The sequence below is a fragment of the Phalacrocorax carbo genome, chromosome 5, assembly GCF_963921805.1.
Source record: "Phalacrocorax carbo chromosome 5, bPhaCar2.1, whole genome shotgun sequence".
Taxonomy (NCBI): Eukaryota; Metazoa; Chordata; class Aves; order Suliformes; family Phalacrocoracidae; genus Phalacrocorax; species Phalacrocorax carbo.
The window spans coordinates 69,388,839-69,413,909 of record NC_087517.1 but is presented as its reverse complement, the minus strand read 5'-3'; the positions used below and the strand labels follow the sequence as shown (position 1 = coordinate 69,413,909).

The following is a 25,071-nucleotide window of genomic DNA, read 5'->3' as shown; positions in this document are numbered from 1 at the left end:
CATTCCCTTTTCTGAAGGCTTTGGAAATTAAAGAGTAACAAGTAATTTCACACACCTGAGCTGAGCAGAACGCAGTGCTTGGCCCCTGCACATGAATTCCAAGGGTCAGCCTTGGCCTGCCCAGGCCCTGACTGCCAACAAAGCGCCCTGGGCTCAAGTAACCGAGTTCTGAAATAGATACCAATTACCCAGAACTTCAACAGCTTCTGTACAATCTCCAAAAAGCAGATGAAGGTATGAACTTCCTAGATTAAACTATTTGAAATCATTCACACAGAAAACAGACAACACGTTGCCAAGAGATTTTTAAATTCAGTTTTATTTCAGAAATAAAAGAGGAAGACAATTAATTCACTTAGACACAACCAAAATTGAAGATTAAGCCTTGCTTATTCTTTTCCAAAATGCCCTAGGATTCTCTGTTCTAACAAGAACTATTCCCACCCATTCATGTAGCTCTTCCAGCTCCCACCTGCCTGATCAGCTAAAAATCAAACTGAATCCCACAAGAGAGTAGGTTATCAGTTCATATTAGTTTACTGCGTCTCTATCACGCTAAGTTTTCACAATAGTTTAGTAGATGAGTTGGAGAAGTAGTAGCTTTTTTTATAGTTTAATGGAACAGCACTTAGTATGTACTCTTCTTTATCTATCTGCCATTACTTCTTGGAACGCCAGTTCACATTTCAATGCCAAACCAGGAAGTACTCCAAAATACAATTCAAGACAGACCCATAAATGCAGCAATATTGGGGGAGAAAAAAGCCCTGTTATGATTTGAAATTTGTATAACATTTGCTTAAGAGCTAGTAGCTGGGCTCTGAAATCCTTTGCATCATCATTCAAGTGCTGATTCTGCCTCATCAGCAGGCAAACAAGGAAAGCAAATATTTCAAGGGGGGGTTTAATGCTGTGCAACTAGGATCTTCACTAAATACACATATACACTGATCTTTCTCTTTGGCAAGGGAAGGGGAAGAAGTAACAGGCAGAGTAGTTCCAAAAACTTGCCAGGACCTTGGATGCGTGGGGAATTGCCTGATCCTACCGAGCACACGTTGGAAACTTTCGGTCTGTCAGGACTAACTTCCACATGCAACAGGTACAACCAGAGATTTTTATTCAGAACTCCAGCCTTGACACTAATTAGCCCATAACTGGGTAACACTTTCCAAATAACTATGTAAGAAAAAACACTAGGTGGGATTTTGGCCCTTATAAAAACAATAGTCTTGGTTTTGTTGTGTGCTCGTGTAGTAAAGCACCCACACGCTGGCAATGTGCTGCCTTAGGTGACTGCTACTCACCTCAACCAAGGTAAGTCCAGAAATTCCATGATTATCATCTAACTGTTGCTCCAAGTTCTCAAATATAAACACTTTTATTATGTGCAAATTAGTAAGACCTGATTAAAGATTGTACTCCAAGACTGAAGACAAAAAAAGAAATCTTACTAAGCCAGAGAAACTCCTTTGGACTTAAGGAACAATACCTGGGAACACTTTTCAATCCAGAGGGCTCCAAAATCTTTTGCACCGATTAACTAAATTGCAAATACTAGGCAACATTAAACATGCCTAAAACCAGGTTAGATACATACATCTAGCTATAGACACCCACACTCATACAAACATGCCACTTCAGTTCAAGTCTAACTCTGAAAACCAGCTCTGGCTTGATCAATAGACAGCAAGATCAGATTATAGCAGTCAAATAACACAGTTTCAAGAACCATTGGGAATAATTTGGAAGTGCTTGAGCTTGAATTCGGCCAAGATAAAAATATTCATTCATTTAGAGGTTAATTTCTCAGTCACTTGGAAAATTAGTACTTTTCTATTTAAATTCTTACAGATTAGAAAGAACAATTCACCCCCACCCCCCGCAAAGATCTGTAAGATATAATTGATTTAGTTGTAAAGTGTATGTAATAATGGAGACAGGAAATTTTCTTAAATCAGCTATATCCAACCTAGCATTAGTAAGCAAATATTATCTTAAAATATATATTGGGAATAAAATTTGTATATATTGAGATTAAACTTTCTAGTTAGCTTCATTTCGAACATGAGGAATGAGACATAATCTACATATTGTGTATCATTTTACTTCTGGAAAGCCAAAAAATGAATTCCAAAGAAAGTATCTAGAAATACAGAGATAGCTATGTTAATTAAAAATACTAAGCAACATCAACTTTTTAACATGAGCAAGCTTATCCATAGGGATAATCACAGTGTCATTATAGAAGTTCTATTGTGTGAAATTTTAAAGGAAATTTTAAGGAAATTAAGGAAATTTTTGAGGAAAGTTTTACAATTAAAAAAAATTAAAAAGTATTTTGACTAAATTTATGTTTGCTTCTAGAAATGAAGACAATTTAATCATTAATTTCCTTAAAAACACCCTCTGTTGTTAACAGGCCGTGAAGAACTAGTGTTGAAAGGCACTAGGATTGTTAGCTTGTGTTACTTAGTTTCCAATGCAGATACAGGCACTTGAAAGCTCAACAAATCAAGCCTGTAAAACACTTATGTATTTGTGCGGAAGTCTGCTACATTCATAAACATCTTCAACAGGTTGCCCTGCAGTTCTAAGGACGGAAGATTCACAGAGTAAATCTCTGCAGCACGCTTTACAAGTTGGATCTTTCTTTGGCAGACACACGAGATGTGGACTGTGTATATGTCCTAATTACATCCTAAAAATAAGAAAAAAAAAGAAATATTCAGAGCAAGTTCCGTTACAAGTAGTCAGGGGAACTTCAGAAAGAAGGAAGTACTTGAAGCAACAGTTTGTTATTCTCTGTAGCAAGCACTGAGCCCAAGAAAGACTTGTGGAAGTGTTTCATTACCATTACAAGGAGTTGGTAAACATTTGGTCTGAAGAATCAACCTGAACACACTCCAGAGGTACGGTTATCTTCCAGAAGCCTTACAAAAACCCAAAGGAACTGTACATCACTGGTTAATCACCATTTCATTAAATGTTATTAGTGATGTCTCCTGATTTTGTAATTCCACAGCCACTGCCTTCTGCCATTTAAACCAAATGGGAATCAAGACCAGACTTCTCACTTGGTTGCATTTATAAAAGCAGCTAAGATAACGCGCGGCCAGTCAGAATTCAACTACAGAAATCATTAGCATACGTTTTTCCCACTGTCAGCGTTGTATTTGTCCAGCAAAGCCTGGATACGGGCACCATAGTCAGGATGAACATCGGTGAAGTTTTTCACCTAAACAGGAAGACAGAACAGAAAAGGCAACAATAATTTTTTCCTCCGCTTCAGGTGCGTTCTTTAACACATTTTCTGCTCTGTAGTCTACAAGTAGTGCATATCCTAAGGTAGGAAAGGAGCAGGAAAACTCTCTTCTAAAAGTCTAACTCTGACCAGCCAGAGAGGAGCTATGAACATCTCTTCACTCTTGCCATTATCTCACATAGAGCTCTTTACTGATTTAAACAAAGTTCCACTGGGAAGGATAAAGATCCAATCCCTCCCTGGCCCTCACTGCCTTTTCCTGGTTTAGAGCAGAACACTGCACTGGCAGTCACCTGATTTTTGAAACACCAAGCTAAACATTTAATGACATCCTCAATGTTCATCATCAAACCCATTCTTCCCATCAGGAAGAGGTTACTTTAACATGTTATACATCATTTATATTATGTAAACACACACACATTTAAGTGTTCTGTATTGGTAATTCCTGCACAAGAAAAACCTAGAAGTTGCCTTCTCAGAGACGAATTTCTGATCTTCCTTTGCCATTTTGACAAAGGTACTGGATGGCAAGAAAAGCTGAAATAAAGAGTAAAGGCAAAACCAGACAGGCCACTTACAGCTCTCTTCTGGATGAAGAGTTGCGCATCTTTAAGGTGATCAGCAATATTTTTACACAGCCTTTGGCGTTCGTCCTCCTTCAGCACTTTGGTATAGAATTCTCGCACCTGATGATGAGACACAAAGTTTTATTTTGAAATTCCCAAAAGCAAGTCATTCTACCTGTAGCAGCCAATAACAATTACTAGACTTTCAGGATTCATTATTACTGGAAAAGAAAAGCTTTCACTTACAGGCCAGGCAACACTTAAAACATTCAAAATACTTAAACTCAAAAGCTAACCAAGGGAGGGGAGGGGAAGAAGGTTGGTAAACCTGCTAACAACTCTTTATGCATACTGTGAAATAACTGTTGCTTATTGTATTAATGAACACAAATATTGCTGTTGGGGCCCAGTTCATGAATTGATGATGACGACGTTACATGCATACTCTAGCTTGAGTGTCTGCAGACGCTAATCTCAAGATGACAAAGTCACAATCACTAGGTATCTGTGCTCAGAATATGGATGGCAAAAGCCTGTGAGAATTCACTAGCTGTCCTGTCAGCAAAAATTCACTTATTCATGACATTAAGCTGTATGGAGATCTCCCAGGCTCTCACGAGAGCTGAATTTCAGGTTAGCCCAGATGCTTCAGAGAAGGCATGTTTGAATGATTCTTATTAATACTTTCTAGACTCATCCTATAAATTTATCTTATGTAATAAGCAATATCAAACCTTTTCATACATCATACCTGAGTCACATTATCTTCATTTGCACTATTGAAGCGCTGCACATCTCCCGAAACGGACATGCGGCTCTCTCTTACCAAAGGCTGATCTTCCGGACCAGTAAAACTATTTGGATAATAGTTGGGGGCACCACCTGAAAACAAATTTTAAAAACACCCACAAAACCAAAACGATCAGATGCCTGCTCTCTGGGATTAAGTCAGAAGACAGAAAGCGTGCTTTGCCCAGAAGAACCTAAAGCAATTACCCAGTTATGATTCACTTTATTGAAAACAGTGGTCAGTATTTGTCAACACACAGCTCAACATGAGGAACCGTGTCTCCAAGCCAGTACTTAACAGAGCTTATTACAAACAGAATTTCAATAGCTTTTGGAGGCAAAAATTTGTTTGTTTCAGAAATAAAGAGGTCTGGCCACTCTCACAACAACAGTGCTCAGCCAATTAATTGACGAAGTCATGGAAATTATTCAAAGTTTAGTCCAAGGCAGTGTAATAAATACACTTTCATCTGCATATTTGAAGTACTACTAATCTTAACTATGCAGGAGGTTTATTTCAAACACGTAATAAAGTTACAGAACTGCATAAACTTCTTATCTCTTCCTGGACAGGAGCAGCTGTTCTCAAGTCTTTGTTTTCCAGATCTTTTCCTCTCCTCCCTCAGCAAGTATTACAATTCATAGCCCAGAGGAATACACCATTTCTGGCACGAGGCATAGTTAAATATATCCTTGTTTACTCTCTGGTGTGAAACAGTCACCATTGAGCAAACGCTGACAGAACATAACCTGCTGAACAGAGGCAAAGTTAAAGCTCTGCTCTTGGCATTTATACGCTTGCCTTTTGCCCTCTCTTGGAAATCAGAAAGCAAAGCAGTTTAACAAAGTGGACTGACTATATGAAAGTCAGCCTTTTAATTTAGGAGAGGCAAATGCAAATTTCTCACAGACATTTAAGCCATTTGTTTTTAGATTAGATTTTTTGCCTAGGCATAGAAACAAAGAGGCAGCAATTAACTTCTATGAAAGCATTTCTCAGGCATATTTCTTCATTTTAAATAAATAATATTTTAGAACTTTTTCTATTAGGTCCCCTTTAACAAGCATGTTTCTAGAAGTCTTCAAAGGAACATAAACTAGGGACAGAACTGAATTCCTGTGGCTGGGTGTTCTCCTGCAACCCCCCTTTCTTTTAAAGGTCTATTTGTAAATATTTAAAACACATCTTAGTCTTCATTTGGTTTTAACACTTAAACTCCCAACCCCCTGTCCAAACACCCGGAGCTTTCCTGGATTAATAGAAGAGGTATCCACCTGTTCTAAACAAGTACATAAAGATAACAGACATCCTACTTCTGCCTGAGTTGGCGGAAAAAAGGCACTAGAGACACTGAACACCTGAGGAGAAAAGTAGCATTTCTCACAATATACTAAGTTCGTAATATCCAATAAACCAATCTGTTTAGCAAGTATCTCAAACCTCCCGTGAACAGAAAAGAATTCTCCAGTGCATGCGTAAGTATCATTAAAGATATCTTCATTACTACCTTGGTTGTCAGAAACACACATCGGTCCATCCCTCTGGTAATTGGACACACGAGTTCGGAAGGGGCAGTTCACAGGAATTTGTAGATAGTTCGGTCCCAGACGGTGTCTATGAGTGTCAGGATACGAAAAAAGACGACCCTAAAACATTTATCACAAACATTAACTACTACTTGCTGAAAGAGATCACTTCAGTGGTATATCCCAAGTCAAAGCTTTATACATTAAATAGTTATAGGGAGAAGACTTTTTCCTTTCTGTATATATTCTTGACATAGTCCAAATTATGTCTGAAGTGACACTCAGCCACAAGCCAACTTTGCTGGAATACCAGCGAAGAATGGCAGGTTGGTAGGAAATACCCAAGCTGCATAAATGCAATTCAATTTCAGAATGCTACACCTATTCTGAAGCAGGAAAATGGTTACACACGTATAGGCGAAAATTACTGTAACGCTGCTAACTGTTACTAAGGAATAATATAGCATTTGCATACTTATTTTCAACCTTAGACTTAAAAACTGATTCCATCTGAAATACGGTAGTCCCTTATTTATTTACGGAACTGAATCTGAAGCAGTTCTTGACATCTGGATGCCAAGAAAAGAGACCGATTCTGGTCATGAAGTTTGTGGGAGCAGAGAGAGACAAAACAGCTACTACATGATTGTTCATGAGTTTATCCAGTCAGAACTGACGCAATACCTTCTGTTTCATCAATACAATTTGAAACAGCCACCTGGGTTTAATCTGAAAAGTATAACATGCAAACACCCATGGCTCTGCAGCCAGTATAGTCTACTGCAGCCAGTGAGTCTTGCCAGATATTTTGACCTGTAAGAAACCTGTCACTACTTCTTAAGCATAGTCTTGCAGTTTATATCAGGGATTAGTTATATTGGCGCTTTAGAGCATTTGAAGTCCACCTCTCACACTCATGAGGGTTTAAAATTCTAAGATATACTGTAAAAGCATGAATAAATATGCATTGCTGCTCTGGTTTTATCCTGTACCTATTGCCAGACTCGCCCATCAACTTTGATAGTTGTTGCAGATGCCCTCTAAATTCTAGATTTCCTACCCCTTTAGTTCTTTCTTGTTCTCTTCACGTTTAAATTCTGGATGTGTACATCAAACAGTGCCCATTAAGAACAACCACCAAAAAAAACCCCAACCCCCAAAATTCAGTTGCTTTCCATCTGTCAGGTCATTTTACTGCTGCTATACCAGCAGTGATAGGAATGCTTTCAAAAACATCAAAGCAAACATAATGCTTTTCAGGTAAAATCTTATGTGCGTTGTAGTTTACCTGCAGCATTTTGTCAGGGCTAGGCTCGATACCAGGTGGCATATTGCTGGGATCATACGCCATCTGTTCTACCTCTGCAAAGTAATTGACAGGATTCCTGTTCAAGACAAGCTTTCCCACAGGGATGAGAGGGTAGTCACCATGTGGCCAAACCTATAAGACACAACACACATTAAAAATCAACATTATTATAGTATTATGCAGCTTAAATAATATATCAGGCAAATGCTGCCTAGTAAAGTCTTGACTGAGAAACTACATTACTGAAGAAACTTATTTTTTGCTAACAAATGTTTTGAGAAATGTCTTAAGAAGTCTTTTGCAACTATTTCATCATCCCAGCATAATCTCAGCACTTGAATACTTAAATGAAATACCCACAGGTGCTTGAAAAGCTGCCTAGGAACGCAGTATCGTAGGTGGAACTGGTAGCATGGCTGTTTTCAGCTACTTAAAAATGTAGCCAGCTTAACTAGCCTTTTCTTCGTCACCTTAGCCTGTACTTTCAAGTTCAAAAAAGTCCTTTGCCATTTTGCGAAAGCAATATTGGGGGGGGGGGGGGGGGGGGGGGGGGAGAGGGAGGAAGTAATACAAGTTTACATCAGTATCTTTCAACAAGCCATTCCTTGAAACAGCAGTTGGAATTCTGACAAAAACCAGACCAATAATCAGAAGCTACATTGTCAACAACACTTAAAACTAGCAAGCTCAGGGTGTGACTACATGATCTGAGACCACGCTTAGGAAATGCAGCGCAGTTGTAATCTACAGGCCTGGAATCAAGCCCTATCCATATTTCATTGAGGAAGAGTAACATCAGATATAACATCAGTATAACTTCATCTCCAGAATTTCTGACTCATCATAACCATATAATAAAGACTACACTTAAAAAACAGAAGGGGAGAATAAAAAGGACAGAGTGAAGTTTAGCGATACGGACTAGTAAAACAGTGCTACTCCATGGAAACTGTTACACCTTTTTTATAGATAAGCCCAGTTATGGCATTTGCTACATTTTGATTTCATGATCTTTCTTAAAGTAGCTGAAATTGAATATTCACAACAATATCAGAGATACCTTAGTTATATCAAAAGGATTAAATGGAAACTTCTCTGCTTCTTCAAATGTCATGACTTGAATGTAGAAAGACCATGACGGGTAGTCCCCCCTGGCAATGGCATTGTAAAGATCACGTAGTCCATAGTCTGGATCAGTAGAAGCCAGTCTTGCAGCTTCTTCAACAGGAAGGTTTTTGATGCCCTGGTCAGTCTAAAAGCAAAAAAAAAAAAACAAACAAAAAAAGCCACAAAAAATGCAGTAGCACCAGTTACAACATGCAGAAAGTATTACAGAAATCATAATTAAGAATGTGCTTTAACAAGACTTTGAATCCAAGAATGCGATTGTCCGTCTTCCAATCTTCAATAATTTGAGTTCAGAAGAACAGTACATTCAACAGCTGCATTCCAGATAAAATTAGTTCTCTGATAAAAGCGAAATAAATATGTTCTGCAGTGTAGCATTACATAAGACATCAAACATGAAGCTATGATCCCTGCAGCACATCAAATGAAGATGTTTCTCCTCTCCCCTTGCAGGATGGAGTGCTCCTTTACTGTCCCATCATGCCACCTTTTCGTACAGATCACATGCCAACACAGTTATGAAATGGTTACAGCCCTCAGGGCTAAAAGTTCTGGATTCTACATGAATCTCAATTTCTCATCCCCCACCCCTATCTCTGTGACATCTTTAGCACTAACTAAAAATCTCACTTTAATAAGCTTTTGACAACTTGAAGGCTAAAAGCTGCCATACAATCCCTCTTAGCTCAACATAATGTCTTCCTTCAAAGGTAGATGTCAGCCTCCACCAAAGTCTAATGAGGTAAGAAGCTGTATTGCCTTTGAAGGGAGGTTGTTCCAAGTGAGATATGCTAGAGACTGCTTTCTCAGAGAAGTGTGGAAGTTCTGTGAGGTTCTGTGAGCTTCAGCTGCAGAGCTCTTGGAAACAGAGTTTTTGTATTTTGATATACAGCTTATGCCATCTTAAAAATACTAGATCAGTACAGCTTCTATCCAGAAGATAAATGGGAACAAAAACAAGATCCAGACTGAGAGAACTTTTACCTGAAGAAGCACCTGTTGAATCCAGACTACTGTGTATCCATGAACATATCACACACTGAATAAAAGGCATTTCCAAAGGACTAGAGGATTTTTGCATCTGCACTGAGTGCTAGCAAGGGAGTCTGATAGGAAGTTCTTGCACAGCTTCACGCCCAAAACACCTAGTGGTATGAGGCTGAAATGCAGTAAGCTGAGCTAGGTGCTCAGGGCTCACCATACAAGTAAACTGAATTCTCCAATAACAAGAGACAGTTCCCCAAGGAGTTCTTTATAGCCTAGTAAACACCTATTGTGCCATAGCAAGAACAATGATGCCCATCACATTTGTTAAAGGCATGCAACTGAAAAAAACACCCACACCTTTTTGATTCTAGGCACTAACAAGTCTTTTCTGAATTAAACCTGGAAAGTCCCAGAACATTTTTTAGACCATCTGTTTAAACTCGGTTCTATCCAATATGACGTATACTTGCAATAGATAACTGGAAAAAACATCAATACCTTCACATGGAATTTGCAATAAACTGCTCTTCCACCAGCATTAACCAGTTTAAAAGTATGCGATCCATATCCATTCATATGGCGATAACCATCTGGAATACCACGATCACTGAACAAGAAAGACACCTAAAGAGAAAGATCAATCAATATTAATGGACTCACCAGATTATGGATAAAGGGGCCATTCGAGACACAGTTTGCTTATTGCATTAATCTGCATCACTGGAAGCTATCTTAATGTTATCAATTCTTTGAGGAATTTCTGGTTTAAGTTCTAAGATTGTTAATGAAATAAGGCTGCTTTGGTTTTGCACAAAGAACAACTGTGAATTAAACCTACGTGAAGTTTTATGCCCACATGAAATATGAGGAAGTATAAGACATCAACCTAGTGATGATGTTACGATTTCCCCTACAAGCAGAGCTGGTAAGCATGGATAATTTAAGTTACAAATATAAGATTTTTTCTCTACAGGTTGAAGACAAAATCTGAAAGCTGAAACCCTTAATGACTAGTTCTTCAAAGTCTTCAAAAGCAGTAAACATACCACTGTGCAAACATATTCAAAATGCTGCTTTTCTTTAGGTTTATGACCGCAAGCAACGCTTGTGATAATTCTTTTTCTAATCAGTAACTACTGGAAGGCTTCTGTATGAACCAGTTTTCTTTTAAAAGAAAAAAAAAAATCACAACTGCATTTTTAATTTTATATTAGCTTTTTTTGTATAACATTCAGATACAAATACATTTCAGAATAGTTAGAATGCACTGTGAATTCTAGTCACTTTTGGAGTTGATCTAATATGCTATACAATATACAGCTTTAAATAAACTTATTGTGATAGCATTACTTTCCCAGTGTTTTACTGTTCGGTAACATATACAGTTTGTTGTCCATCAGTATCTCCACTGCTTTAGTCTTAGTAAACCTAGCAACTTCCCCTTCGTCCCTATATAAAGTCTGATTATGAAAACAGAAGAATCCCACCCTTTTCATAGAGTCATTAAAAGAAAAAAGGCAAAACTAGATACACGTACTAATAGCCTTAAAAGTTATTGGAGGCCTTTCACCTTTACTGTTCCTAGAAGATCATGTAGACTTCTGGATACAGCACGGAAAAGAGACAGAAATATATGCTCTCATAACGTGATTTTCTTAATCATACAAAATGAAGTCAAAGGAGAACCTTACTTGATGCAAAGACTCGGGGCGAAGACTCCAGAAGTCCCACATCATGTCTGGATCCTTCAAATGAGTCTGAGGGTTCCTCTTTTGGCTATGGATAAAGGATGGAAACTAATTTGTCCAGAAGCGAGGGAGAGAGAAAAGAAAAAAAAGTTCTGTAACACCTCCAAATTATGTGGATTATACTAAGCAACTCCTGGTACAAAACAAGACAAACAGTTTTTTCAATGCACTTAACTGTGAAAGGAACAGCACACTGAAAAATGAGACAAAGTTGTAAGATCACTGAAAAAAATCTTCCACTGTCATACCCCTCCTGCCACCAAACGCATTCACAGACAAGTAAAATTAGGGTAAAGTGAAATATTTATAATTAGGATAAACAGGCTGTTCAAAGCTAAAGAACGCTTCCATTTTGTGACCAATAAAGTGAGAGGCAAATCTTTTCAAATTTGTATATCTGAACTTTACTGAATATCTGACTCCTAAGCAAATACAGAGGTACTATGAAATATGTGTGCAGGACTTCTCTATGCAAGAAAAGCCCCTCTACCTACAAAATGCTGTTAAACTTAAAGACACCATCCCCCTCCCCTCCAAAAAAACAAGTTTAATAAAAAGAATTTGCAAGCTTTAAGTCTTTTTTTTTTTTAAAGTAGCCTCAGAATGAAAAAAATTGTCTACAGAGTTAAACAGCTAATTTCAACACCAGTGAACTTCAGATCTGAAGTTAAACACATGATAATGTAGTTACTTGCTGGCTATTCCGCTGTGGCGTGTACACTAGCAAACACAACTAAACGTGTGTGCTATTTGTGGTATGAAACCACATAAGTAATCAAGCATTAGCTCTTGATTATTTTTTTTTTTAAATCAGACCTTTTCAAGTCAAAAATATTTGGACCATCTAACAAACAACAAGGTTTAATTGTGTCAGAACAGCTTTTGCTTCTCAGTGAAGCAAGAACAAGATGTGAATGAACTTTTGGACTCTCTCACAAAGCACCCTCATCTTTTGTGCTTACTCACCAACATTGCATCCCGAATGAAGAAGATAGGAGTATTATTTCCCACAAGATCCCAATTACCCTCTTCTGTATAGAACTTCATTGCAAAGCCTCGAGGGTCACGAACTGTATCAGCTGACCCAGATTCTCCAGCTTGAAGAAACACATGAACATATGGAAGTGTTACGATAGGAAATGCATACAGATTGTAAGCATAAAAACATCGAACTTTGGAATATGTCATAAAATTCTAAAAGGGGGAGGGGGGGTTATTTTGTGTCTTTTTTTTATACCAAGGAATTTTTGGCATATTTTCAACAATACTTCAGGCACTGAAGTTTCCAAAGGGTGAACAGACACCCAGCCAAGCATTTGGGCCACAGTTAAAAAAGAAAAAACACCCCAAGTATATCCACTTGAACCAATTAAGAGTGAAATTTGCATTATCACTAACAGAGGCAACATCGGATTATAAGAGTAAATCAGCTACACACACGAGTTTCTGTGCGTCAAATCCCAGTGTGAAAGCTCTCATTTGGAAGGCAGCAATCTAAATGTCACGCCTAGTAAAAGGGGAACTTATTATAGAAGAGTTACAACCCTTTTAATTCCCATCTTGCTTTATCCAATCAGTCCTTTCAATGGGTAACTTTACACCACAGCAGAAGTGCCTAAGCAAAAGGGTTCCAGAAGTGTTCAGGAACAGCTAATGCTAAAAATCCTGATCAAATAAAAAGGACACTCCTCCTCTCATTTGAAAAACATTGTGTACTACAGAATACCTAGGAAGAAACATGTTCAAACAGAGCAGGGAAAGGAAAGATACGGATGCAACGACCCACTTCAGCACACGGTCTGCAGATCAAACTCAGCTGCATGCCTTTCCCCCATATAACATTCCATGGTTCCTTAAGTTTTAGTGACACACGGAAAAGCCGGCAGGCCAAAACCAGCACTCCTGGAGCCTTGCTGGACTACTTCCTCTCCAGTACTACTTCCCAAATGCAATCCTTATTAGGATTTCTTTTCTTTTAAATACAGTTAGAGTAGTAACACATCCATTTTGAAAGATAATTTTTCTGTCAGACAAGCTATTAATCAGAATGCATGTTTTAACTAATATAATTTAAGATTTTGCTAGTTTACGCACTCACCTCTTCAAGAAGTAAAAGTTTTTTTATGGAAGATTGTTTATTCTTCTTTGCCTAGTACTTACTTTACAGCCTTCATCCCCAAACCATTATTCCTACAGCCTAAGAGACTATAGATACTTCACTTTCAAGTGTTAAACTGCAGCATTCAAATGTTGATTATGATCCATCCATATACAAAGCAAACTTTCCATCAGGAAAAAAAGAAAGGCTCAGACTATCCTTTCCCTTACATTCCAGAGGGAAAAGCGTCTACAGAGAGCTCTGGCAAAAAGATGCAGAAGCTGCCTGAGGTCTTACAGTTTAACTGAAATTCACATAGAGGAACTGGTTGGCAGAAAGCATGTCAAACTGCCTTAAGCGCGTTAAGAATTCCATAATGCAAACATTGCTATCAGCATAACTGCAGTACACACCTAAGAAGATACAGAGTAGCTTTAGTGCCTTACCAACAGTGGAGAACCGTATAGCAATCGGAGTTCTCTTTCCAATGTGTTCAAACACTTTTGCCTTACAGTACTGGGTAATATCATGAGTGACTTCAAAATAGCCAAAGGCTCCTGGAAAACAGTAATTTCAGAATATCAGACCTAGATACCTTCTTTCCACTCAGGGCATGCCTATTATTCCATTATGGTCCAACATACAACTTTAAGCCAACGGGAAACGTGGCAATACATGAGTTTAAACAGAGTTTATATCTATGCACTAAACCAAGTTTGTTTTTGCAGAACAAAATTTACTGAACCCAAACTATTTGCATGGTGCTCGCTCTCCCCTCCGTAACTGATCATCAACAGCTCCCAGCAGCAATACAGACCTCACTTCTACTGTGCGAAATAACAAACAGTAGCTTTTTGGATGCTCTTCTGCCAAGATTTGCATGTTTATCTCTGAGCAAGACAAGTATTTCTTTAAACCCAATATGAGTTGCAGAATTTTTGGTCTGCCTGTAAGCTAGATGAAGCAACAAAGTTCTTCCCATCCCCACAAAGGAATTTTTCCCATGTACATTTACATTATAATAAAATTCAGTCCCGTATCATCATCTTCTAGGGCAATACGTATCAAAAAAAAAAAATAGTCAGAGGTGCCAGTTCTACCCTACTAAGATCAGTAACAAATTTCAAAATTAGTTGGTTTAGGCTTTTTTAATTTAAATATTAGACCACCATCTTACTTTGGGAGGCAGATACAAAGACAAGAACCTCCATAAAATAACATACCAACAGACATTAAAATAGAGATGTGCAAGTCTTCCCTTCCAGAGGGATGGGGTACTATGGAGGAACAGATAGAGGAAGCAGAGAGTAAGGCAAATACAGTAAAAATCTAAGGGCTGTAACTACGTTTTCTCCCTTTTTCTTTTCAAAGAGTTTTTCAGTGCTTCAAGTTTTGGCACTGAGTTCTTCTAAACCAGGCCCTACCACTGCTGGTGATGTATTATCATTTCTTATAACCTACAGTACTAAATTATAGGTAATATGTAATTTATCTGTCAATCTACATGTTAATTCAAAAGCTTTTTAAAATCTAATTCTACACAGAAAAAAGTATGTGTTTTCAAACATACCTGCCCCTTTTGCATGCACAACTCTTTCAGGAATCCTCTCTCTGTCAAAATGAGCCATCTCATCAGTGAAAACAACATCTTGAACAAGAAGAGGTCCACGTGGCCCTACTGTCAGAACATTAAGCTTATCCCCTACTGGGTTGCCAGCACCGGTGGTCAAGACATCTGGTTTCTGAAAGCAAGACACAATCAGTATCACAACACCAGAAATTAAAACCCCTTTATACTCAAGCCACACAACGTGCATGCCTGTTCAACTGTTACAGGTTGCAGGACATATTAGCAAGTACATAGCTAAATGGCATAAGATTCTGGAACTACTTATGGAAAATATAGATGTTTAACTACATCACAGTTAAAACGTGTTTGGTGCTATTTAAGAATGGGAGTTCAAGTCATGTATAATCCAAGAATGTTTTCCACAGTTCAGAAATATTATTTGTTAAGACCACATATCTTACTTCAAGAAAAATATGAAGTGTCAACCTTAAAACATGAGTTAAGGTTCAGTTTGCCACCCACCTCAACAGGAGAGGATGGGAAGACAGCGAGCTAGAAAAGCAGTAGCTACTAGAAAGTAAGAAGGGAGAAAGGAGAGGAAGAAGGTAGCATCACTATAGGGATGGAGGCATAAGGAAAGAGCTAGAGCCACACAGCATAAAGACTAAAAGGGGGTACTCAATTATTGTTGGTCTGGAAGAGCTATGGAAAATAGCTCCAGGTAAAAAACACTTGATCTGCATCACATATGGGGTCATATGCTCCTCGAAGGCAACAGTGCTATTTTACTGGGTATTGTAGAAAACACAGTGAGAAAGGTACATCCGCTCCAAAGACCCGAGGGTTGCAGGTGTCAGTTTTTGCTGGAGCATATTTATTGTTAGGAGCCAGGGCGATGTTGGTAAAGCACTCAGAAGAACAGAATAGAATCATAGAATATTAAGGTTGGAAAAGACCTCGAAGACCACCAAAGTCCAACTGCCAACCCAACACCCCCAGGCCTCCTAAACCATGTCCCCGAGTTCCACGGCTACATGTTTTTTGAACACTCTCAGGGATGGTGACTCCCCCACCTCTCTGGGCGGCCTGTCCCAGGGCCTGACCACTCTTGCAGTAAAGACATTTTCCCTAATATCCAATCTAAACCTCCCCGATGCAGCTTGAGTCCGTTCCCTCTCGTCCTGTCACTGGTGACTTGGGAGCAGAGACCAGCCCCCCCCTCACTCCAGCCCCTCTCAGGCAGCTGCAGAGAGCGAGAAGGGCTCCCCTCAGCCCCCTCTTCTCCAGGCTAAACCCCCCCAGCCGCCCCCCAGCACACTTGTGCTCCAGACCCTGCCCCAGCTCCGCTGCCCTTCTCTGGACACGCTCCAGCCCCTCAAGGGCCTTCTTGTCCCGAGGGGCCCAAACCTGAGCCCAGCATTCGAGGTGGGGCCTCACCAGGGCCGAGCACAGGGGCTCCATCCCTACCCTGCTCCTGCTGGCCACACCAGTGCTGACACAAGCCCGCGGGCTGGTGGCCTCCTTGGCCACCCGGGCACTGCTGGCTCATGCCCAGCCGGCTGTCAGCCAGCACCCCCAGGGCTTCTCCACCGGGCACTTTCCAGCCACTCTTCCCCAAGCCTGGAGCGTTGCCGGGGGTTGGTGTGACCCAAGTGCAGGACCCGGCACTTGGCCTTGTTAAACCTCATACAGTTGACCTTGACCCATCGATCCAGCCTGTCCAGGTCCCTCTGCAGAGCCTTCCTACCCTCAAGCAGATCGACACTCCCACCCAACTTGGTGTCATCTGCAAACTTACTGAGGGCGCACTCAATCCCCTTGTCCAGATGATTGATAAAGATATTAAACTAGACTGGCCCTAAAACTGAGCCCAGGGGGACACCGCTTGTGACCGGCCACCAACTGGATTTAGCTCCATTCACCACAACTCTCTGGGCTCGGCCAGCCAGCCAGCTTTTTACCGCACAAAGAGTATGCCTGTCTAAGGCATGAGCTGCAAAAGTTGTAGAAATTACTACAGATGTAAAAAAAACCAACCCAAAAGAAAAAAGCTTGCAACAGGGTGAGCTCAAATATCTGAGCCACAGATTATGACCAGTTAACACTAAATCCTCAGTTACATGCTGCACTAAACTGACCTACATCCATATGGGCCCCCTGTCCAAACCATCCTACCCTCTTCTGCCAGTGGCATCCACACACCTGAACCGCAGGAAATGCTGCAGAATAAGCCCACTCACCCCCTCCTGACTAGTTCTCCTTCTTTTAAAGTTCTTTAAATGAAAAAGGATGGTGAAGAGAAGGAAGAAGTAACTCTTCATGAGAAGGCCTTCACTATTATATCAGTGCCTTTATGCGGTTCCAACTTTTACACTGATGAACTAAGGTCTGCTTTAACTGTTTTAGTTGCTGTAAACAGGCAAAATTCCCAGCTGTATCTAATGGAAGAGTATACTTAGCTGGACTAACCTCCAGGTTTTTTTTCAAGAGGCAACTCACAAAGGCAGGGGAAAGAACAATTATTCACATGTACACCCAGAGGCCTGGATGAGGTGGAGTACACAGGCACTTCTATGCACCTTTGTTTAACTCACGTACATGAATAACCACATAAAAGACACTTGACAGGATAACTGCATTTCCAATGTGTTCTTACTAATATGCAACACACATTGCTCTAGCTGGCTTGAATTCCCAAAATATCTAGGTTCTTTATTCTTCATTCACCACTTCATTAGCATAAAGCTATAAAGCTATAAGCATAAATTCAACTCCTTCAGGACGCCTGAAATCCTAACCTGCACTGAAATTTGTATAAGCATTTAAAAAAGACAATATACTGTTACAAACAGGAACATAATGTTCAGAAACTTACAGGAGAGTTACTACTTCAGCTTTATTTAAAGTATTCTTAAGTCAAAGGAACATCTGCTTAAGTCAAAACATTATCTATAGTTTGTCAAGGAAAATATGCAATAGTAGAAACTGTTCTCAGCATTCTTTCAAATGCCGATATCTCACATGCTTCCTTCCTTATATTTTGTTCAGATTTAAATGAGCCAAAAGAAAATTATTTCATTGGTCGCTGAGAAATCACCTAGTCAGGCTATATAGGAAGCTCTCCCATCCTGAGTCAGTCTAAGAGTTCAACCTCTTAAAATTATATCCTAACACACAGGCCCCATATAATTTAGTACCTTTAAATATGTATGCTTTATTATGTTTTAGCTATCATAAACTAGAAATGGCTTAAATTGCCATTACAAATGAACTTTTTGAATTGTAATTTAATTTCATGTATTATAGTGGAAGGACACCACCATATTCAAGGAACCTTAGGAAAAAGCTCATTCATCCATTCCATGATTCAGTTCAGTAAGTGCAAAACTCTACTTCAAGAAATTCACCCAGCACAAATTAATGTACTTACCTTATCAGCTCATTATCCTGACATATTCTCTGTCCTGAGGTACAAAAGCTACAAGCAACCCATCTTGAAACCCATTCTAAGCCTCTGCTTTGAGGAGCCCTTCCTTAGGACACAGCACAGTCTGAAGATGATGACCCTTTAAAATGCTCACACATCACAATGGTTTTAATTAAAACTTTTTGGTCAATAAGTTTTTCCAGAGTTTGTTTAGGAAGGACTACTGTTTTGGGGTTTTTTAACCCAGCTTCCAGCACTGCTTGCATTTTAATTAGTTTTGCTGATTAGAAGCTTCAAGTTTCTCACAGATAAAACCCAATGCGTTAGTTTTGCTAATCATAAATTCTTTTTTTTCCCCTCATAGTGATGACTCTGTATACTCATGAGCAAGCTCATTGTAATGTGATGAAAAAGAACAGAATCTAGCCAAGGACATCCTAAGCTTCTGCGTCTTCCTCTCCAACCCCCTTGTGTTCTCATTCATTACAGACATTTCTATCCTTCCCATGTGTTCTCTGTACACATCGAGCCTTCCACTTCATCCTTGCTCTAAGGCAGCCTGTGATGCAAAAACCCTGGGTACAGCTTCAGCACCATATATGAATTCTGACCACTATAATTTTAAGAAAAGCAAACTTGAGGAGTGGATTCTGGTAACTTTTCTTTAACATGAAACATAGCTCTTAAGAACCCTCCAGTCCATACAGTGACTTTTTAAAGTCGCTAATACTAGTGTCACCTTCAAGCAGTGACCAAGTTTCACTCAGTACATTCAGAAACACATAAGTTCTGTCAAATTAGAGCCCTGTTTATCCTGGAGTTCTTCATAAATTCTAAGCAGCCCAGTAGGTTTAACTACGCAGTGGTGGACTGTAACACATACCTACACATACGACCCTTCACTCTACAAAATCCTTGCAAGAGCTTGGTAAAAGGAAAAAAAATAAAAAACAAAAACCACCCAAAAAAACCCTGAAACCTTAGCCTTAAGGAGACTTTTGGTGTCCCCTTGCTTCACCTATGCCTTTATAATACCTCCCATATGATTACCTCAAGGGTAGAAAAAATCCCTTGCATATTATTTGTAAACTATGCATGCAACAAAGAATAAAGGTTTGTAGAGGTAGTACAGCGCTTCTCAAACCAACAGGCTACACTGTTGTCTGAAAGCCACTTTTTCTATAACGCCAACATTTAAGACTACTGGAAGTAGCAGCTAAAATCACAACTTTTTGAAACTAAATGTATCAAAAAATTTAACAGCTGTGTGGCTGTACTGTATCTTGTGTAGGCAGACTTTCTGAAAGGTTCTTTCTAACATTCACACTACAAACAAACATTTTTTTTTTTTTTAATGGTAGGATATATTCACTTCAGTTTCAGGATAAAGTTATGTGGGGGCACGTAAAATGAGTTCCAGCAGTGTGAAGGGAAAGAAAAAAAACCAACCCAGTACTTTTAAGAAGAATTCTCATACTACTTTTGGACTTGAGTTTGTTTGATGCCTGTATTTTCATACAGCTGGGAGCTGCATACAGTCAAAACCTTAAAAGATAAGAACTGTTGAGCCTGCCTGTGTATTTCAGTACAGCACTAACCTGCCATGACAGAAAGAAGGGAAACAAAGCCAGGAGAATTTTAGTCACAGCTGTTGTAAACACCATACATCAAAGTACATACTACCAGGCATTACTGATACTTTGCACCTTATACAAGTCACTTTAAAATTCTAATAAGTCCTCCCTACCTTCTATCTTAAGGTCTCATGACTCCTTATGCAACACAGACTTTGGGTTGCCTCCCAATCTTCAAATGAACCTTGGCCTGTATCCAAATACTGCTTTGTTACAGAAAAGCCGACATCCGTACAAAAACTATTACTCACAGTACAAAAAGAAAATATTATGACACATGCTAGAATACAACAAAGTCGGAACTCATCCCAGGAAGGTAGTTTTCATAGATTACCCTTTAGAACCAAGGGGGGAAAAAAAATAAATCAAGATAACTTTACAACTGCACACAGTGGGAACTGAGACACCCACTTGTGTCTTGCAAAACTGCTGCTTAATATAACCAGCAGAAAAGGTGTTTAATGCCAAATACACGTTTCTGTCAGAAAATACAGATTAAAAACTGTCATAGTGATTTGATGATGTACGGAAATCAATTCTTGCAGCATTTATAAGTTTACCCCAAAATTTCGGCGTATATTCTACATCTTCAGAAGGCTGCCTGCCACGCTGTTGATTACATGCTCTTATGATTTCAACTCCTGCAGAATTTATACATTTACCCAAATATTTTGGGGTATATCCCACATCTTCAGAAGGCTGCCTGCCACGCTGTTGATTACACGCTCTTATGATTTCAACTCCTGCAGAATTTATACATTTACCCAAATATTTTGGGGTATATCCCACATCTTCAGAAGGCTGTCTGCCATGCTGTTGATTACACATTCTTATGATTTCAGCCAACCACTTGCCCCAATCCACTTCAACCTGGTAAACAAGCCTCCACATATTGCTGAGCGCGCCTTATTTTCTATATTATTATTCCCTAGTTACGTTTTCACGGGGTTCTACCGATGCGATCGCTGAATTTAAAATGTGCATAACTGACTTGAGACCAAAAAAAAGAAAAAATTAATACCTCAGCCCGCGGCCCCGCCTGCCCTGGCGCAGACAAGCCCCGCTGCAGCCCAAGAGGAGAGGGCAGAGCTGCCGAGGCAGCCGTGCCAGCAGCGTGACCGCCCTTGGCGCTGCGGGCCCGCCGGCCGCCGCCAGCCCCTTCGCGCTCCGCTCTCCCCGGGCACGGCACCAAGCCGAGAGCTCCGCGTTAGGGGCCGAGGCCGCCGCCGCCTCCTCCTCCTCCTCTTTCTCCAGCGGCACAGCCGGCGCCGCGGCCCCCCGAGCCCGTTTCTGTCAGGTCAGGCGCCAGGCCGAGGGACACCCCCGCCCCCCCCCCCCCCCGGGCTCTGCCGCCCTCCAGTACCGGGGCTCACCCGCTCCCCTCAGCCCCGCGGTACGAGGGGCGACCCCGCCCCGGGCCCATCGTCCCTCCGCCGCCCCCCCGGACCGTTACTGCCCAGCGAGCCGAGCCGGGCCGGGCGGGGAGCCGAGGGGCGCAGCCCCTCAGACCCTGCCGAGCCCCTGAGCCGGGGCAGGCGCGCACCTGCGAGCCCCGCTGGCTCCGCCACTGCTTCAGCTGATCCGAGGCGTCGTCCCGGCCGTCAGCCATTTTGCAAGCTTAGGCGACCCCCAAAGAAGGAAGCGCGGTGCGGAGAGAAGCAAGTGCGGAGAGAAGCAAGCGCGGGCGGCCCGGCGGGGCTGTACTCGCCACCGGGGAGGAGGCAGCGCTGGAGAGGACACCCCGCGGGGAGACGCGGCCGCCGCGCCCTGCAGCACCACCAGGTAGCGGGAGCCCCGGCACCCGCGGCTCCTACCCCACCGCTGCGCCCACCCCCCGCTACCCCTTCGGCCAGTAGCCCTGCGCCCAGCGGGCAGCGTGAGCTCTGAATGGACGAGAGGAGCGTCAATCAGGCTGTGTGAGGAGGTGGGGATGGTGCCGGCGGCAGCCCGCCGCCTGAGGGGCGGCGACAGGGGAGCGCGGGTCGCCGCGGTCCCTTGTTACTCGGGTGTGTGTAATTAGCCTGTGGAGGTGCGTAAGTAACCTGATTTTTGGTGTGTGTTTTCAGGTCTGAGACATCGGAACTTTCTAAAGCTGCTGACTGGGGAGAAGTTGTTCAGTGGCGCAGGAAATTATAGGATGAGGGCACCAAAAACTAAAATTCGGGAGTTTCACAGGCAGGGTTTGTTTCAGCAGGAAAAAAAAAAAAAAAGTTTTAAATTGCAAAATCAAAGTGACCAAGTGTACAGTTAAATATTCACTCTCGTAACTGTACCTCAAATGAGGCACAGGTGGTACATGAACGTTGGTCGTAATTCATATGCACCCAATTGTAAACAGTATTTCTTTGCAGGCCTGAATTTTTAACCTTAAAAAAACCCAACCACTTCTGAATTAATGAGAAAACTCCTTGGGTTATATACCAGGGGAGGTCCCCTGGTTACCTGCCTGAAGGATAGGTGATAAAAGTGGTTAAAATGCAGTTATTTTCCCTATTTCTGAAGCGAAACCTTTCAGCAATGTGAATAATCTACCTTAAACTATGAGGTTACATGACACTGGGCACTTGAAAGATGAAGATCTCTATCTACCAGTTATTCTGTGGCCTTGCACTTCATGGCACGTACTTCAGTATGGGGTTCCTGGACCCAGCCAGCTGGGTAAGACTACCTACACATGCTAGAAAACTAAAATATATATACCTTTTCGCTTATTAGCTCTTCCCTAATGACAATCATAGCATCTCCCATCATAGCAGGTAGGACACCTGTCTAAACAAACAGAAATTACCCAAATGTGGTTTCAGAAGTACTGGTTTATAAAAGCAACTGAGTCAGCAAGTTTGTGTGTGGTGGTTCGGTCCCACCCCCCATCATTCTTGGTAAGCATCCCAGTATGGTTCTTTACAGAATACATATTGCAGCAACGAAGCGGAGCAGCTCTGTTTACCCATAGCCTGTCAGAAAGAACTGAAATGGGGAAAATGCTTATCTGCAAGATTATGGCTACATTTTTTTTCTCTTAACAGATACAAAGAGTAGTCTAACTCATTATTTCAATCAGGCGATTGCTTTATCTAGTATGTGCTATTATGTATTAGAGGGCTAAGAGTCCCAAATTCAGGTCCATACTACACAGGGAGTATCACTAATGATGTTCCTTTCCTCAGTGGTAAGAACAGTGAACTCCCTTTTTTCTCCTTCAGCCTTATTTGGGACATTTCTTTCATGTCTCCATGGTTCATAATCTTGTATTTCTCAACATGATATCCAACATAATCAAGAAGAGCAAGAAAGATCAATCACCTGTGTTTCTAATATTGTTATACTACATATACATCATCAGACTGCACCTACTACTGCATCTCTGTGCAAACACTGATCGCTTCCATGCACCAGACTTCTACTGCACTCAGAAGATCCTTGGTAAAGCTAAACAGGAGTAAATCCACAAAGATCTAAGCAGTCTTTGTACAGAGCAAGAAACCCTCTATAATACCAGCTAAAGAAGAAAAGCATCTGAGCTTCACAACAACATCTTAACCCACAGAAAGCTTTGTTTCCAAGATGCTAGCTCCCATTCTGCAAACTGAGTTTGTAGGCCTCACCATCAGCTGTTTCGGGGAATGTTAAATGATCTTTTCAGGTACTCATTCAGGCTTATGTGGTGTTCTTTCATATGGCTTTTATTTTTTAAGATGACTTCTAAAACAAACTAGTCTTTTTGTAAGAAGAGACTGATTGACAAGTCCTATGCACTTAATATAAGGAGTGCATACACACATTTTTTTAAACCAAGTAACTGATATTTCAGTTTGCTTAACCATCAAAATGATGGAAATGTGGACATTTTCATGAAGAGTTACTGTTTGCTTTTCCTTTAAAGATTAACACTTCCTGTCAATAGATGTGTGTAGATAAACTTGCTTGCCACAAATCTGTTTGAAAATAAGAGTAACTTGCAAAAACTGCGTCTCTTTCATTTCCCAGAAACCCTTATGACTGTAATGCTAGAGGAAAAGGTATATGTGTATATATACATGTGTATGTGTGCCTAAAACAACAAGAGGAGATTAAATATTGGCTAAGAAGATATGCAAAAAAAATTCCAAGAAAGAGCAGGTGGTAACATCAATGGCATGTATTTTCAGAAATGTTTGCACTTTAGCTTTAGTAACACCAAGCAAACTGCATTTGATAAGAAAGGGCATATACAAAGCTAGGTTAAATGTGAAACAGATACAAATTTTTTCTCTCATCTCACCTTAATCTTTGGCCTTTTCAGCAAAGAAAGCAGTGCGTACTGGTTTAAATTCCACAGGTATCTTGTTGTGGGTATCTTAATTTATTTCTTTTTCCCCCCTTCTATTTTGATATTTGATTCCTGCGGCATCTTATTTGCCTGCGTAAGCCTCCTGTTATATATGCATTGAGTAAACAAACTTCAAACAATTCCAAATTAATCATCTTTATTTACCTGGGGAGACTGGTTCTATGTTGCTGCATGTCCTTCTGAGGCATAATTCAAACCACACTTCACCCTTAATTAAGATTTTGAGAGATTAAAAGTCATAATACTTAGCATTCGTGTTTTGTTTTCTGTATTTAAAGTGCATTTAAACACAAACTACAAGGTCGGTTCCACTTGCACGTGCACACACAGAATCGTGCTGTGTATAAAATTTACGCATAGTTCAGTCGTTTACACCCAAGGGAATGATCTAGAATTAGTCAGGTAGAAGGTCAATAGCGTCTGTTGCTTTGCTAATTAAGTTACATGAGCACCTAAAGCTTTCATGCTGCCATGTATCAGCCATCTCGGCTGGCTGTCTTGGTACCTACCTCTTCCTTATGATTAAATCAGATTCATAAATATTCCCATGTTCTCTACAAGATTTGTATGATGTAGGTATACTCAGAGTGCCTCTACCACACAGCCAAAGCATGTAAATTCCACACAGAGCATGGGGGCCGCAATGACTTTTATTCCAAAAGAGCAGAAAAGAGAAACCCAAGACAGAGA

The 25,071-nt window shown here is 40.6% G+C and overlaps 1 protein-coding gene across 1 annotated transcript; it reads right to left on the bottom strand.

The window, feature by feature from the left end:
* Positions 1-301: 301 nt before the first annotated feature.
* Positions 302-21,874, bottom strand: CAT (catalase). The gene is made up of 13 exons (XM_064452926.1): positions 21,595-21,874; positions 14,991-15,162; positions 13,867-13,977; positions 12,289-12,419; positions 11,266-11,370; positions 10,073-10,198; positions 8,520-8,711; positions 7,439-7,591; positions 6,132-6,270; positions 4,586-4,716; positions 3,847-3,954; positions 3,152-3,238; positions 302-2,701 (listed from the first exon to the last, which is right to left on the bottom strand). Exons 1-13 carry the CDS (start codon positions 21,658-21,660, stop codon positions 2,636-2,638), a joined length of 1,587 nt encoding a protein of 528 aa, XP_064308996.1. The 5' UTR covers positions 21,661-21,874; the 3' UTR covers positions 302-2,635.
* Between the last annotated feature and the right edge of the window lie 3,197 nt (positions 21,875-25,071).

Coding starts and splice junctions, on each gene's coding strand:
- CAT (XM_064452926.1), bottom strand. CDS start 21,660: ATGGCTGACGGCCGGGACGACGCCTCGGATCAGCTGAAGCAGTGGCGG. Junction 10,199..11,265: donor GCCCCGAGTCTTTGCATCAA/GTAAGGTTCTCC, acceptor CTTTCTCTTTAG/GTGTCTTTCTTGTTCAGTGA. Junction 6,271..7,438: donor GCCCTGACAAAATGCTGCAG/GTAAACTACAAC, acceptor TAAATGTTTTAG/GGTCGTCTTTTTTCGTATCC.